This window comes from Seriola lalandi, unplaced genomic scaffold (genome assembly GCF_002814215.2).
Source record: "Seriola lalandi dorsalis isolate HSWRI2012SDOR001 ecotype SW California unplaced genomic scaffold, Sedor1 jcf7180002054703, whole genome shotgun sequence".
NCBI classification, from domain to species: Eukaryota; Metazoa; Chordata; class Actinopteri; order Carangiformes; family Carangidae; genus Seriola; species Seriola lalandi.
Window position 1 is genome coordinate 138485 of NW_019525256.1, and position 12188 is coordinate 150672.

General features: G+C 41.2%; 1 protein-coding gene across 1 annotated transcript; it reads left to right on the forward strand.

Annotated features, from left to right (window-relative positions):
* Positions 1 to 4068: 4068 nt before the first annotated feature.
* On the forward strand, positions 4069 to 10736 carry aipl1 (aryl hydrocarbon receptor interacting protein-like 1). The gene is made up of 6 exons (XM_023424092.2): positions 4069 to 4227; positions 5828 to 6007; positions 8675 to 8863; positions 9067 to 9243; positions 9373 to 9514; positions 10036 to 10736. The coding sequence occupies exons 1-6, from the start codon at positions 4123 to 4125 to the stop codon at positions 10233 to 10235; spliced, it is 993 nt and encodes a 330-aa protein (XP_023279860.1). The 5' UTR covers positions 4069 to 4122; the 3' UTR covers positions 10236 to 10736.
* Positions 10737 to 12188: the final 1452 nt, after the last annotated feature.

Sequence of the window (12188 nt, forward strand, 5' to 3'; positions counted from 1 at the left end):
AGTACCAACCACTGATAATTAATTTGTTCATGAAGACAATGGCAGCTGCTGTGAAAGAATTTCTATACCTACTTGTTCTAGACACTGCCCAAAAACGAACAAACTAATCTTCTGATACTTTTGCAATTTCGATATGAAACAAGTTTACACTGGTACATACTGTTCCCAGGAAATAGCCATATGCTGCACTCCAAACCTCTGGGCTTCTCCCTCCTGCTGGGCGTATACATGTTACCAAACTAACTGCCAGCCACATAAATGGAAGTGTAGCTTGCTTTAAGCAGAGCAGTAGCTGACTGACTGGCACATGTTTTAGCCTCAGGGCTTACCGTAGTTGTATGCGCTCGCTGCTTGTAACTGCTTTGCATTTTGATTGAAATACTTACATCGTCCCCAGATTAGATTGATTCTTATTTATTCTACTGCCGTGATTCAACACATGATTTGGGAGAATTTAGTTTATTTACTCACGTCGCATCAACACAATTATCACAGAAAGTCAAGTAAAAACAAGTCTTGATCTAATAAGTTCTCAGCTTTATGTATCATACAGCTTAATATGTTATCATGTGTTGCATATCCTAATAATGTTTCCTGTACTCTGTTGGCCTGAAAGATGCACAAAAGCCAATCCTCAAAACTGGAAATACTTAACAAAAGAGATCCGGTAAATACTGAAAGAAAAAAAACACTTCCCGGCACTAATGTGTAGTCTACATCCTGATATCTGTGGCCTGATGTAAGCAGCTGACACTCACAACAAGTCCTGGACTGGACAGACTGGACCTTGCAAATATGTAACCTCAAATAAATATAGGCAAGTTCAAGGTTGTGTCAGTGATTTTAGTATCTTACTGCACATCTTACGTAATGCTAAAAGTAATTATTACATCTGTTTCCAAGTATTTCATCCATGTATACCAAAATGTGCAAAGCAAAAATTATGGAATAGCTTTGCCAGACTATCCCCAACCAGTAAATCATCATATAAAAAAAAAATTCAGACTGATTCAACTAAAAAAGAGTAACAGATTCTTCAGGAAACTCATGTCATCATAATTGTAGGGAGTGTTGGAAAGCATCTGTCGGTTGGAAGTTTCTAGTGATTTCCTTCCAATGTCCAAACAGATGAAACCTTATGTTATGAATATGTGCGTTTGTCTTCAGACCAGAATGTAGGTGTATATACAAGAGGTAGATTAACCAGAGCAGCTCTGTGTCTAAGAATATGTGTCTGTGTGAGCGTCAGAGAGGCTGTGATTCACCGTTTAACCCTCTCTGTCACTTCTCCTCAACCTGAAATATACACACATACACAAACACAGAAGCATAGCATACAATACATAGTGCCTTGGCCTTGATCTGTGTGTGTGTGTGTGTGTGTGTGTGTGTGTGTGTGTGTGTGTGTGTGTGTGTGTGTGTGTGTGAGATAGTCATGGAAGAACTATGCTGAACTTAAAATTACAAATATTACAAACAACTCTTGCTTTCATAATTTTCCTTAAAACTATTCCCGTCATATGATTGTATTAAAGGATCGAATGGTTATATGTCATATGATTTTTTTACTGTACAATAATGCATCATGTTTCATTTTACTTGTTGGTTTTTATCATTTCAGTCTGCAAAGTAAGTAGTTATCATTTACCAAAGTGTGTGTGTGTGTGTGTGTGATGTCTCCTAGACGTGCATACTGACCCCGACACTGCTCTTATTGGCCGTTTCTCTTCCTTGCATCTGCTGGATCAGCTCTACATGTCAGTCTGACAGGGAAAGAAAGGATTTTCTCTCTCTCTCTCTCTCTCTCTCTCTCTCTCTCCCTTCCTCTCCCACACTCACCGTCTCTCTCTCTCGCCTCATTCCCACAGCAGAAGCACATTCATAAACATTATGCTATGTGCGTGTATGTTGTGCGTCATGGAAGGAGCCTTGCCCCGTGTGTTATGTATATGAATGAATGGCTCTTACATGGGGAATGGCTCCTCCCCAGGAAACCCATGACTGTACTTTCCAGAAATAGAGGATGACTTGCTTAAAGTGGAACTAATGCATCAGTGACGAGTTTCCAGCAGGGCTCAATATGATGGCGACCGCGTTGTACCTCCTGCAGGCAGTACTGCGCGTAGCTGAACCTGTTCTCTAAGACTTGTATGCACGCGGTTCAGCAAACTGGCACAATCGATTTCCCACGCTACACTGTACATGCAGCAGATTCAGATGTGCATGTACACACAAACACAAATGCACCTAACACGCATAGGCAGAGCAGCAGTGAAAGGTGTAGGCGGTGTGACGCAAGCGGTATGAGTCACTCTGACACAAAGCCTGAGCTCCAACACACACCATTGTCATAGTATTACCTCTCCAACAGGTTGTATGGCTTGCTGCAATGACCAGAGGTGAGGACACAGATACAACCTTGAAATCACCAACTCAACACCGTCTTCAGTACAAACTGCCTCTGAATACAGGGGCCCAGCAATGAAGATTAATCACTTTTTTTCTCCCCTTTTTCTTTTAAACTCTGAGATATGATGGTGATGATGTAAAAGGCTGTAACTATAGCAACACAAACCTGTCATCCAAGAGAAGCACCCCCACCATATGCCCATGTTGCATTTTCAGTGTTTCAGTGTTTCCAAAACCACAGAAATAGGACAGCAGAGCAAAGTCCAGAAAGAGGATAAACAATCTACCTGTTTTTAAAATTATTTGTATTATTTAAGTATAATGTCATCAACATTATGATGTCATTCCCCATGAATCCACCACCACAACCTGCTACCACCTGTGTAGGGTCACAAATTGAAAATGTGCGTGACTGTTAAAGATTAATTATAAAGATTTGTGTCACAACAAGTCCAGTCAGATACAGTTTATTCATGTAACTCGGTGTCACATAGAAATGTTTCAAAGGTCGTTACATGTCCACATGAGCAACGCTTTCGGGCCAGGCCCAATTTGATCAGGAAGAGGAGAAACTCTTGCTGCTCTACCAACCTCCTCCACAAGAGGGAGTAAAATCTGCTCTCTGCCTCTATCTGGGAGAGCCGCCAAGTGCATACCAAACTGTTGCCCAATCCCGTTTGTCACCACAGTGGAAAAAAAAAAAAAAAAAAAAGGACAAACTTGATAGTACATTGCAGCACTTTCCAAGCATATGGAGGGCTTATTTGAATACAGACAAAGACAGCAGCCTTGCCTGATAATTCATGGTGAATTACCCACTCCTTCACGTTGCTCCACAGAGGAAACACAAAGCTGTAAAGTTATACAATTGTTAGCGTTGCCAAGATGCAGTTATGGGGTTTTCTATTTGTGCAATTAGTATGGAATAAGGCATTAACACTGGGTAATGTTAGAGAATAATTGCCCCCTCAAACTGCTTGCAGACTTTGTTAGCAAATACTACAGGAGCTTTGGATTACTCTCTCTCTCTCTCTCTCTCTCTCTCTCTCACACACACACACTCACTCACAACCCAGATGGGAGACAGATGTTTAATAGACAAGGTCAAAGAGTCCATACTGTAATTGTCTGCTCCACCATTTCTCAGTATTCTCGGCATTGTTCAGATCACCACATCCACATAAATCCAGGAAATTTCCTCTAGAATGGAAACCATGTCCTATTCTCACAGACTTGTTTGTGTTTTCTTTCTCTCACACACATATGCGCACGCACGCACACACCCACACACACACACACACACACACACACACACACAAACACACTGCAGTTCTGCTCTTGTGGCACATTCAACAGATTTAGACTCTCCTCCCCTCATATAAGGCAACCGTTGCTGTGGTAGTAGCCATCCAAGATCTCGCTCCACTTTATTTTTCTCTCACTCTGACTCACTGTTTCTCCTCCTTTCTGGATGTTTCTGTGTACGCACAGAAAATGCTGATGATGACTGACTAATACAAGTAGCAGCAAATAGATGATGAAACATAAGGAGAGGAGGAGAAGTTTGTAATCTCATTATCCCTGCCTAAACTAATCCACCGGGAACGACACCTCCCAAGTCATACATACCCCTGCCACATGTTGCATGATACACGCAGATATATGACCGTATATGCATGGTAATCAGGTGAGCCGTAACAATAAACCAAAAAGATGTCGGATATGCAGGATACAATGCTGCTGGGATCAGAGGGAATCAAGAAAACGATCCTGCACGGAGGAACCGGAGAAATCCCAAAATTCATCACAGGAGCGAAGGTACTCTAGGCCTCCACTACGTTATCGACACTTTAGATAAATCCAGAGAGTCACTGATGGGTATCCACCTAAATATGTCTTTACTTGCACTTAGGCTTTCAAACAACTTAGCTGTCATCCAGTACAGACTAGGCTATGTGGGCTCCCAGCTATTTCACTGCACTGAACCATATTTCAGACAAATAGTAGCTACAGTACAGTATGTATGTTTTGGACAAATGAAACAGGATGAATTAAAATGTGACTCACAAAGCTTGTTACTATATTTTAAATCTAATTAGAGATATGAATGTAACTCAGCATATGCGCTTAATTATCATACTGTGCACAGCATCATATGACCATGTACAGACAAAGCAGAACAGTTGGACCACAGTAAAACTGTTGCAAGGCATCAAAAAAAGAATAGATAATGTCCAAACGACGGCTCTGTTTTTACCAAACTGTGATCAGACCAGCTGTTTGCACATTAAGCTAAAGAGCTGTGCTGTAAGGACACTTCTTCATAGGCACTAGATTCATAGTAAAGGAGAAGTAAGAGAAACTGTTATTGGCCTGTATGACCACAATAAGTAAAGGTTTGAAAGGGACTGTTGATAAATACGGACGGCCTCATTATTTGTGATATATGGATTTCATTTTCCTGACTTGTTGCCAATTTTAAGCCAACGCAGTTCAACAGGATGAGTGAGGGGGGGCAGGTTTATGTTGTTATGATTCCCACTTGCAGCCAGTAGAGGTAGATAGAGCACATATATCACTCACTGCCCCTTTAGTGTTATTTTAATCCAATACACTTTTAATAACCAGCTGCACCAGGTTTGACAAAATTAGTCTAACATAAAAAAAGCTGTTACACAATATGTGTTTCTTATATGTTAAACGAGTGTGTGGCATTGTTATATTCCTATTTATATCTATAGCTGTGCTATCAACCTGTGTGGCTTATTGACCCTGTTTTACAGTTTCTGTATTTCTTTCTGCACCTCAAGTTATTTCCCTAATAGTGTTTACAACTGATGATCCACAAGTCATTAAGGGAACGACATCATCCTAGGTTCATAAAATCATTCTTGACTTGTGCTGGTACTTTACATGAGGGCACTGACAAATTGAAACATGGATGAAGATCATGAAAGCCACAGTTGACAACAGTGTACACTCAGTTCTGCTGAATGGTTTCACTTTCTTTGAATGTTATACAACCATGCAACCTTGGCATGTCTGTCCTTCCGCATGTCTGTCTGCCCTGTTGAATAACTGAGCTGTGTGAAGCTTGTGACATAACATTTTTTTTGAGACTGATGCTCAGTTGTGTTTAGTGGGTCCCCGTTTTAACAAAACATGTTATCTTTGCCTGTCAGTGAGTTTTGATTTGTGACAACTCGTGCCATTTCATCTGATGCCATTTCTGATCACCTGCACTTCAAGTCCCAACTACTTGGTCTTTCTTTTAGTTATGTCACATAAGCTGCTGTGTTACCTGGAAGAGCCAATGTCTATTTTTAAACCTGACATAAGACTTTCATTATGATTAACTTTCCCTACTTTTGTCAACATTGTACACAAGCTTCATGTAGTTCCTTCTTCTTTTCTCCAGGTGACGTTCCACTTCCGCACCCAGCTGTGTGATGATGAACGCACAGTGATAGATGACAGCAAAGTGGTGGGGACACCCATGGAGATTGTTATCGGCAACATGTTTAAACTGGACATCTGGGAGACCCTGTTGTCCTCCATGAGGATCGGTGAGGTGGCTGAGTTCTGGTGTGACACCACTGTGAGTCCTACAGAAAAATTATTTTTTTATGTTTCCTTTTTTTTTTTTATTGTTTTTGAAGCACAGTGGTTTATAGAGTGTTAGTACAAGTGTGACTGTGCACTTTGGACAGAGTGCCATCATACTGCAGATGTTGTAGACTCTGCTTTCAATAACAATGCACAAATCAGCACGATAAGACAAGTATCATCTGCTCCAATTATAAATGTAAAGCCTAAACATAAAGCATAAGCATGTACTGCACCATCCTTGATAACACCCATGGTCATGAAATATAAAATCAACACTGCCAGATAACAGAAACACATCACTAACAGGCTGCACAGGGCGAACAGATAACAGAATGGGAGCTCACAACTTTTATTAAAATTATTAAAAACACTGCCTCACTTTCTTTGGGAGTAATGTGTTGACTTTATGGATGTTGTTTCTGTGTGACCTTCCTGCTCATACAGATATCTGGCACATAAACATATATGCCCCTGTACAGGTGTTATGAAGCAAACATACCTCCTCTGGATATGTGTTGATGTATGTCTTTCTTATGTAATCTATAATTTGTTGTGTCCTGTGGTGTGTGTGTGTGGCGCACTGTCAGAGACAGATGCATTGAGGCATACTGTCATTAATCTGCAGCGGCCTCACTTTCCCCTAATCGGCTCTGATTCCTGCTGAATCAGCACAACCGACTCCCCTCCACTCTGATTAGATGTGATTGGGCTTAGAGCGTTTATTCACTCCTCTGAACAACATGGCTGCTCCGCACCCTCCACTGGATATGTTCTGCAGCAGCATTCCCATCCAGTGGAGGGCAACCTCAACCTGTTGAACTGAGGAAACAGACTACTAATGTGAAACAACTCAAAACTGCATTTAAATTACAATCCATCTTAGATCAGTTTCATCTAAAATCAACCACATTTCATGTGAATGGTATGTGTAAGTAAAGGAATATGGTCATTACGCCACATCAACAAAATTAAGTCTGTGCATAAGAATATTTTTTCTCGTTTTCCAACGCTCGTAGTGGATAGTGCAATTGTTGTATTTTTTGTTACTGATCACCAGATAAACATATTTGGAATGCGTGATAATCACTAAGATTATTTTTTAGGTTTATAAATTGAGCATTAGAGAGAGGACAGGTAATAATAAGTATTAATTTCCTCCTGCTCCTTTTGGGACATGTGGTATTTGTTGGTTTGTTTACTTAGAATTAATTACTTATGTTAAATTCTATTGGTTATTGTTGTTTGCTTTCTTTGTTTTTATTCTTTTCCATACATATTTTGAAATAAAATCTAGAAAAAGTAATGCTGTCTTAAAGACCTCCTCCCATGAAAATCCAGTTTTTAACCTTATCACCATGTCCATATGATGTTTTTATATAATAAAAGACATATCATTAGCGAAATAAGCAGTTGCGGCCAAAATAAATGGGAAACCTTGTCAGTACAGAGAGCATGAGTTTGCATTCGCACAACCACTAACACTGTGGTTGTGTCCAACATCACTCACTCAGTCAGTCACTACTCCCTGCTCACTATCCAGGGAGAGAAAACACTCTCACACAGAACTCTGGTCATTTTCTCTGTACCGTTGTACTGTCTTTCAGCACAAGCGCAATGCATGATGGTATGTATAGCTTCGGTTGTGCACTTTTCATGATGCATTGAGGGATACTATGAGTCCACATGAGTCCAACAAAATGGCGAACTCACTATATAGTGGACTAAAGAGGGAGTAGCGACAGATTTCGGGCCACTGCCAGTTGCGAGCAACTAAACAGCATAAACAAAATAAAAGATGCGAACCATTGCGATGTGTCTGCTACTCGCCGATTTTGGTGCACAACAAACTCCTCATCTGAGTCTGGCTGTGACTGAGGCTCAAACACTTCTCTCTGACGGTTCCTCCAACACTAACAATCCTGATACACACTGCCCTTTCAGCAGTGACTGAAACCTTGTCAATACAGATAGCGAGAGTTTGCGTTAGCACAGCCACTAACACGTGTCAGCCACTGCGATTAATGAGCAAACCAACAACATAACCAATTAACTGCGCTTACCGTGCTGATACGTCTTCTAGGCGCCGATTTGAGTGCACAATAAACTCCTGAGTCTGGGTCTGACTGAGGCTCAAACATGTGGCTGAGTATCTCAGGTGTTTCCTCTGTTAATCTAAATCATCATCATCTTCATCATCATCATCATCATCATCATACTGTCTCACCTGTTCAGTTAGCGCGAGCAGTGGTGGTGGGCGGGGCATAAGGCCTGATCCAGATTTCTCAATGAAGAAGTAAGGGTAGATGTACTTATAGCCCCAGTTTTTGATTATTTTGTTGAGGGAAAACCATGTTAAACAAAATATTAATCACAGCAAAGAATTTTTACATAGTTTAAAACAGGAGAAGAACTTAAATAAAAATTCCTGAGCTGCTTCATAGACTGTGAAAAATGCAAAAACTCATAAGGTGAGCAAAACTCCAAACATCACCATCACCATGATCATCCATTACTGCACATTAAGAAGCTCCAATGACAAACTTCAGTCACCACAAGCCTTGAGTCTAGACCAAAGACCTTTTATTATTATTCATGTCATTATTATTTCATGATTCTGTTTTTAGGTTTGACTCTTGTTTACCTCCTTCTTCCTCAGCACACTGGCGTTTACCCACTTGTGTCCAAGAGTATGCGACGCATCGCAGAAGGTAAAGACCCAGTCGACTGGCACGTCCACACTTGTGGTATGGCCAACATGTTTGCCTACCACAGCCTTGGCTACGACGACCTGGATGAGCTGATGAAAGAGCCAAAACCTCTCTACTTTGTCCTCGAGCTGCTCAAGGTGAGAGAGAGCAGAGACCGCACAGAGGTTCACAGTGAGGAAGAGATGTGTGTCGCAGAGAAGCTGCGCTGGCAAAGAGAACGTAAAAAATGATCAAATCTGAGGAACATCTGCTTGTGGGGGTGGTGATTACTGTAATACATCAGGACCATTTAGTGCCAGTGACCATATTATTTTAAAGTGCCGTAACTTGTCCTTTATAGGTGCAGCAGCCCAGTGAGTACAACAGGGAGTCGTGGGCTCTGAATGATGAAGAGAGGCTGAAGGCTGTCCCTGTGCTGCATGGCCAGGGGAACAAGCTCTACAAACAAGGACGCTACCAGGAAGCCACGCAAAAGTACAAGGAGGCCGTCATCTGCATCAAAAATGTTCAGACTAAGGTGATTAAATGAAATAAGTTGCTCAAAACAGATGATTGTTTGCTTCTTTAAGACAATATGGGCAGCAGTCAACAAACATGGGATTTCCAGTATGTACTGACATGGATCTGAACCGCTTACCCCCTTCAGGAGAAAGCATGGGATGTCCCCTGGATGAAGCTGGAGAAGATGGCCAACACCTTAACCCTCAACTACTGCCAGTGTCTACTACGCATGGAAGAGTACTACGAGGTCATCGAGCACACCAGCGACATCATCAACCAGCACCCAGGTTTGGCACTGACACAGACTGATGATTGGGTGTGACCCTTCGATGATTTTTAAAGCAGAAAAAGGTTGTGTTTCGTGTTAAGTACATTATTATATTCCAGCTACCGTAGCTGATTTATGAGTGTGAGAGACTGTCGTGCAGTGTAAGCATTACAGCCTCACAGTTTATTCAGCCTTTAACAAGTTGGTTATGTTTTTCACAATGTGTGTGTGTGTGTGTGTGTGTGTGTGTGTGTGTGTATGTACATTTTTATGGTAGCTGTAAATATACAGTATGCCCAATGTATATATAAAAGTCTTCCCCCTGTAAAAGGTCTGGTGCCTCTATTTCAACAATAACATGCACAGCCCATGTTACTATGTGCTCATATTGTAGATGCACATACAATTAATGTAACAGAAGTTGTCAAAATTATTCATTTACATACCTCACTTCAGTTAAGAACAGTCATCCTGCTCGTACTCTGCAGATGTCCCTCAAGGCTGCTGTCCAACATGTATGTGCTTGTATTTGGCCTGCAGGTGTAGTGAAGGCCTTTTACCTGCGAGGGAAGGCCCACATGGAGGTGTGGAACGAGGCGGAGGCTCGGCAGGACTTCAGCAGGGTGCTGGACCTGGACCCTGGCATGAAAAAGGCTGTCAAGAAGGATCTGGCTGTGCTTAACATGCGCATGGAAGAGAAAAACCAGGAGGACAGGGACAAGTACAAGGGCATGTTTTGACCAGGAGAGACTGCGGCTAATGCTGGAGACGTTGTTAAATCACTACTCTCCATGATTAATTTTACCATTAACCACCACTAAAATGACAAAACAATCCTGCTTTAATAAATCAGAAAGTTATATAAACCCCACCCTTACAGCCTATCTTTCCTTTTTCCTTCAAACCATGATTGAGACAATTTATATAAATTAAATTAAGGACATTTCACTCTTATAATCTTATACAATGTGAACCTCAAAAGCTCATTACTTAACACAATATATGTTATTTGTCTAATCCAGGGGAAGTGGTGTTGTAGTATCCCTCTTATCTAACTCTCAAGGGGAAAAGCTAATTATTCCTTTAATGCTACTGTTATGATTTGTAATATTGTTTTGGAATATTTCACGTTAATGTGTATGAAAAACTCATCCAACCATTCATCTGTCCATCCCTGAATGATTGCCAGTAACAAATTGTTGGAACGACTTTGTATAAATGTGCCCTCTGTCAAAGACCTGAAGTATTGGCTCTGTTGTTTCTTAAGTGTTATTTATAGGTAGCATTCATATAAAAGTCCCTTCTCTAGGTCTTGTAAGCACATTGCCCTTCCACAAGGTGGAGCTCTGACAACAATTATACCTCTGTTTCAACCTGAACCCTGTTGAAGAAAATATCCTGAGCCTATAAGCAGCCTTCACATCTTCAAGAGGAGTCTGGGGGCTTGTAAAGATAAATGATCCGGCTATCTACTATCTACTGCCTCTTTCCCATCATTCCTCATGTGCAAGTGCTTACTGCATAGTGTTTATTACAATGGGGGTGAGGTAAAGTGAGGAAAGTGAGAGATGGAAGGGAACAGAGTGAGTGTAATGCAAAGAGGGAGTTATGACTAATACATCTCCTCTCAGGGGTTTCCTGAAAGCCAGATCCAAACAATGACAAATACATGCACTGAAATGCACCCGCACATTTGAATGCACTTGGATGGAATAATAGATCAACAGTAGCTACACCACATTCGCGTCAGTTTCATTAAGTTTCTATTCACCCATCACTACCAAAGGTCACAGTGCAGTGTAGCAGTCACTGTGGGAAATGAGGCTGACGCTAATGCACCAGTCTAACGATGAGGAAAATCAATAGGAGAAGATCTAAGAAAAAAAAAATCGTGATAAAACATTAAAGCCAGCGACCAGCCCATTACAACTACCTATTCTAATGCAGCTCTTAGTGTTTCCTGAGCTGAGGCAAGTAAATAAAAGAAACCCCGTGGACTTTCAATACAGCGCTTATCAGAGATCATGTGCAATTTATCTCAGAGGAATTATAGGCATTGTTATATTTTCTGATTCAGAGAAACATTTGATAAATTTGCACACCTGAATCCCCTCAGTGCGATTTAGAAAATTGACTTAGAAAGAGTTGATTTATGACGTCTTGTTGTGCCGCTGGAAACCTCGTGCCGGACTAAAACAGACGGCTACAGTAAATTCTGCATAGCAGCACAATCCGCCGCTGGCTTTCCTGCATAAACCACTGGTGCTGATGTTGAGAAGAGGAGAAGAAAGGGGGGAGGAGGAGAGGGAAAGGGGGGAGGGAGGGCGCTCATCGCCAGACTGCCCTGCTCCGACACGAGATGCGTCAAGATAGCGTCAGGGGGGCCAGTGTCGTGCCGGAAGTATGAAGAACGTGGATTCAAAAGAAAAACATAGCAATGTCAAATTTTGGTAGGAAGGAAATGAATGAAGTTGTATGATCTCTACACTGTGCTTTTACTGTTACTGTTTTTAAACTAATGTTTTAATGATTCACTCTTCTATATACTGTATTCATTTGGCAAATGCTTTTGTTCAGAGAACAAAAGCATTCACATAGTTTACACTGGGAGTTATTTGGGGTTCAGTGTATTTATTTATTTATGCCACTTACTACAAAACTAGGGTACTATAATAGCATATGAATAATAATAT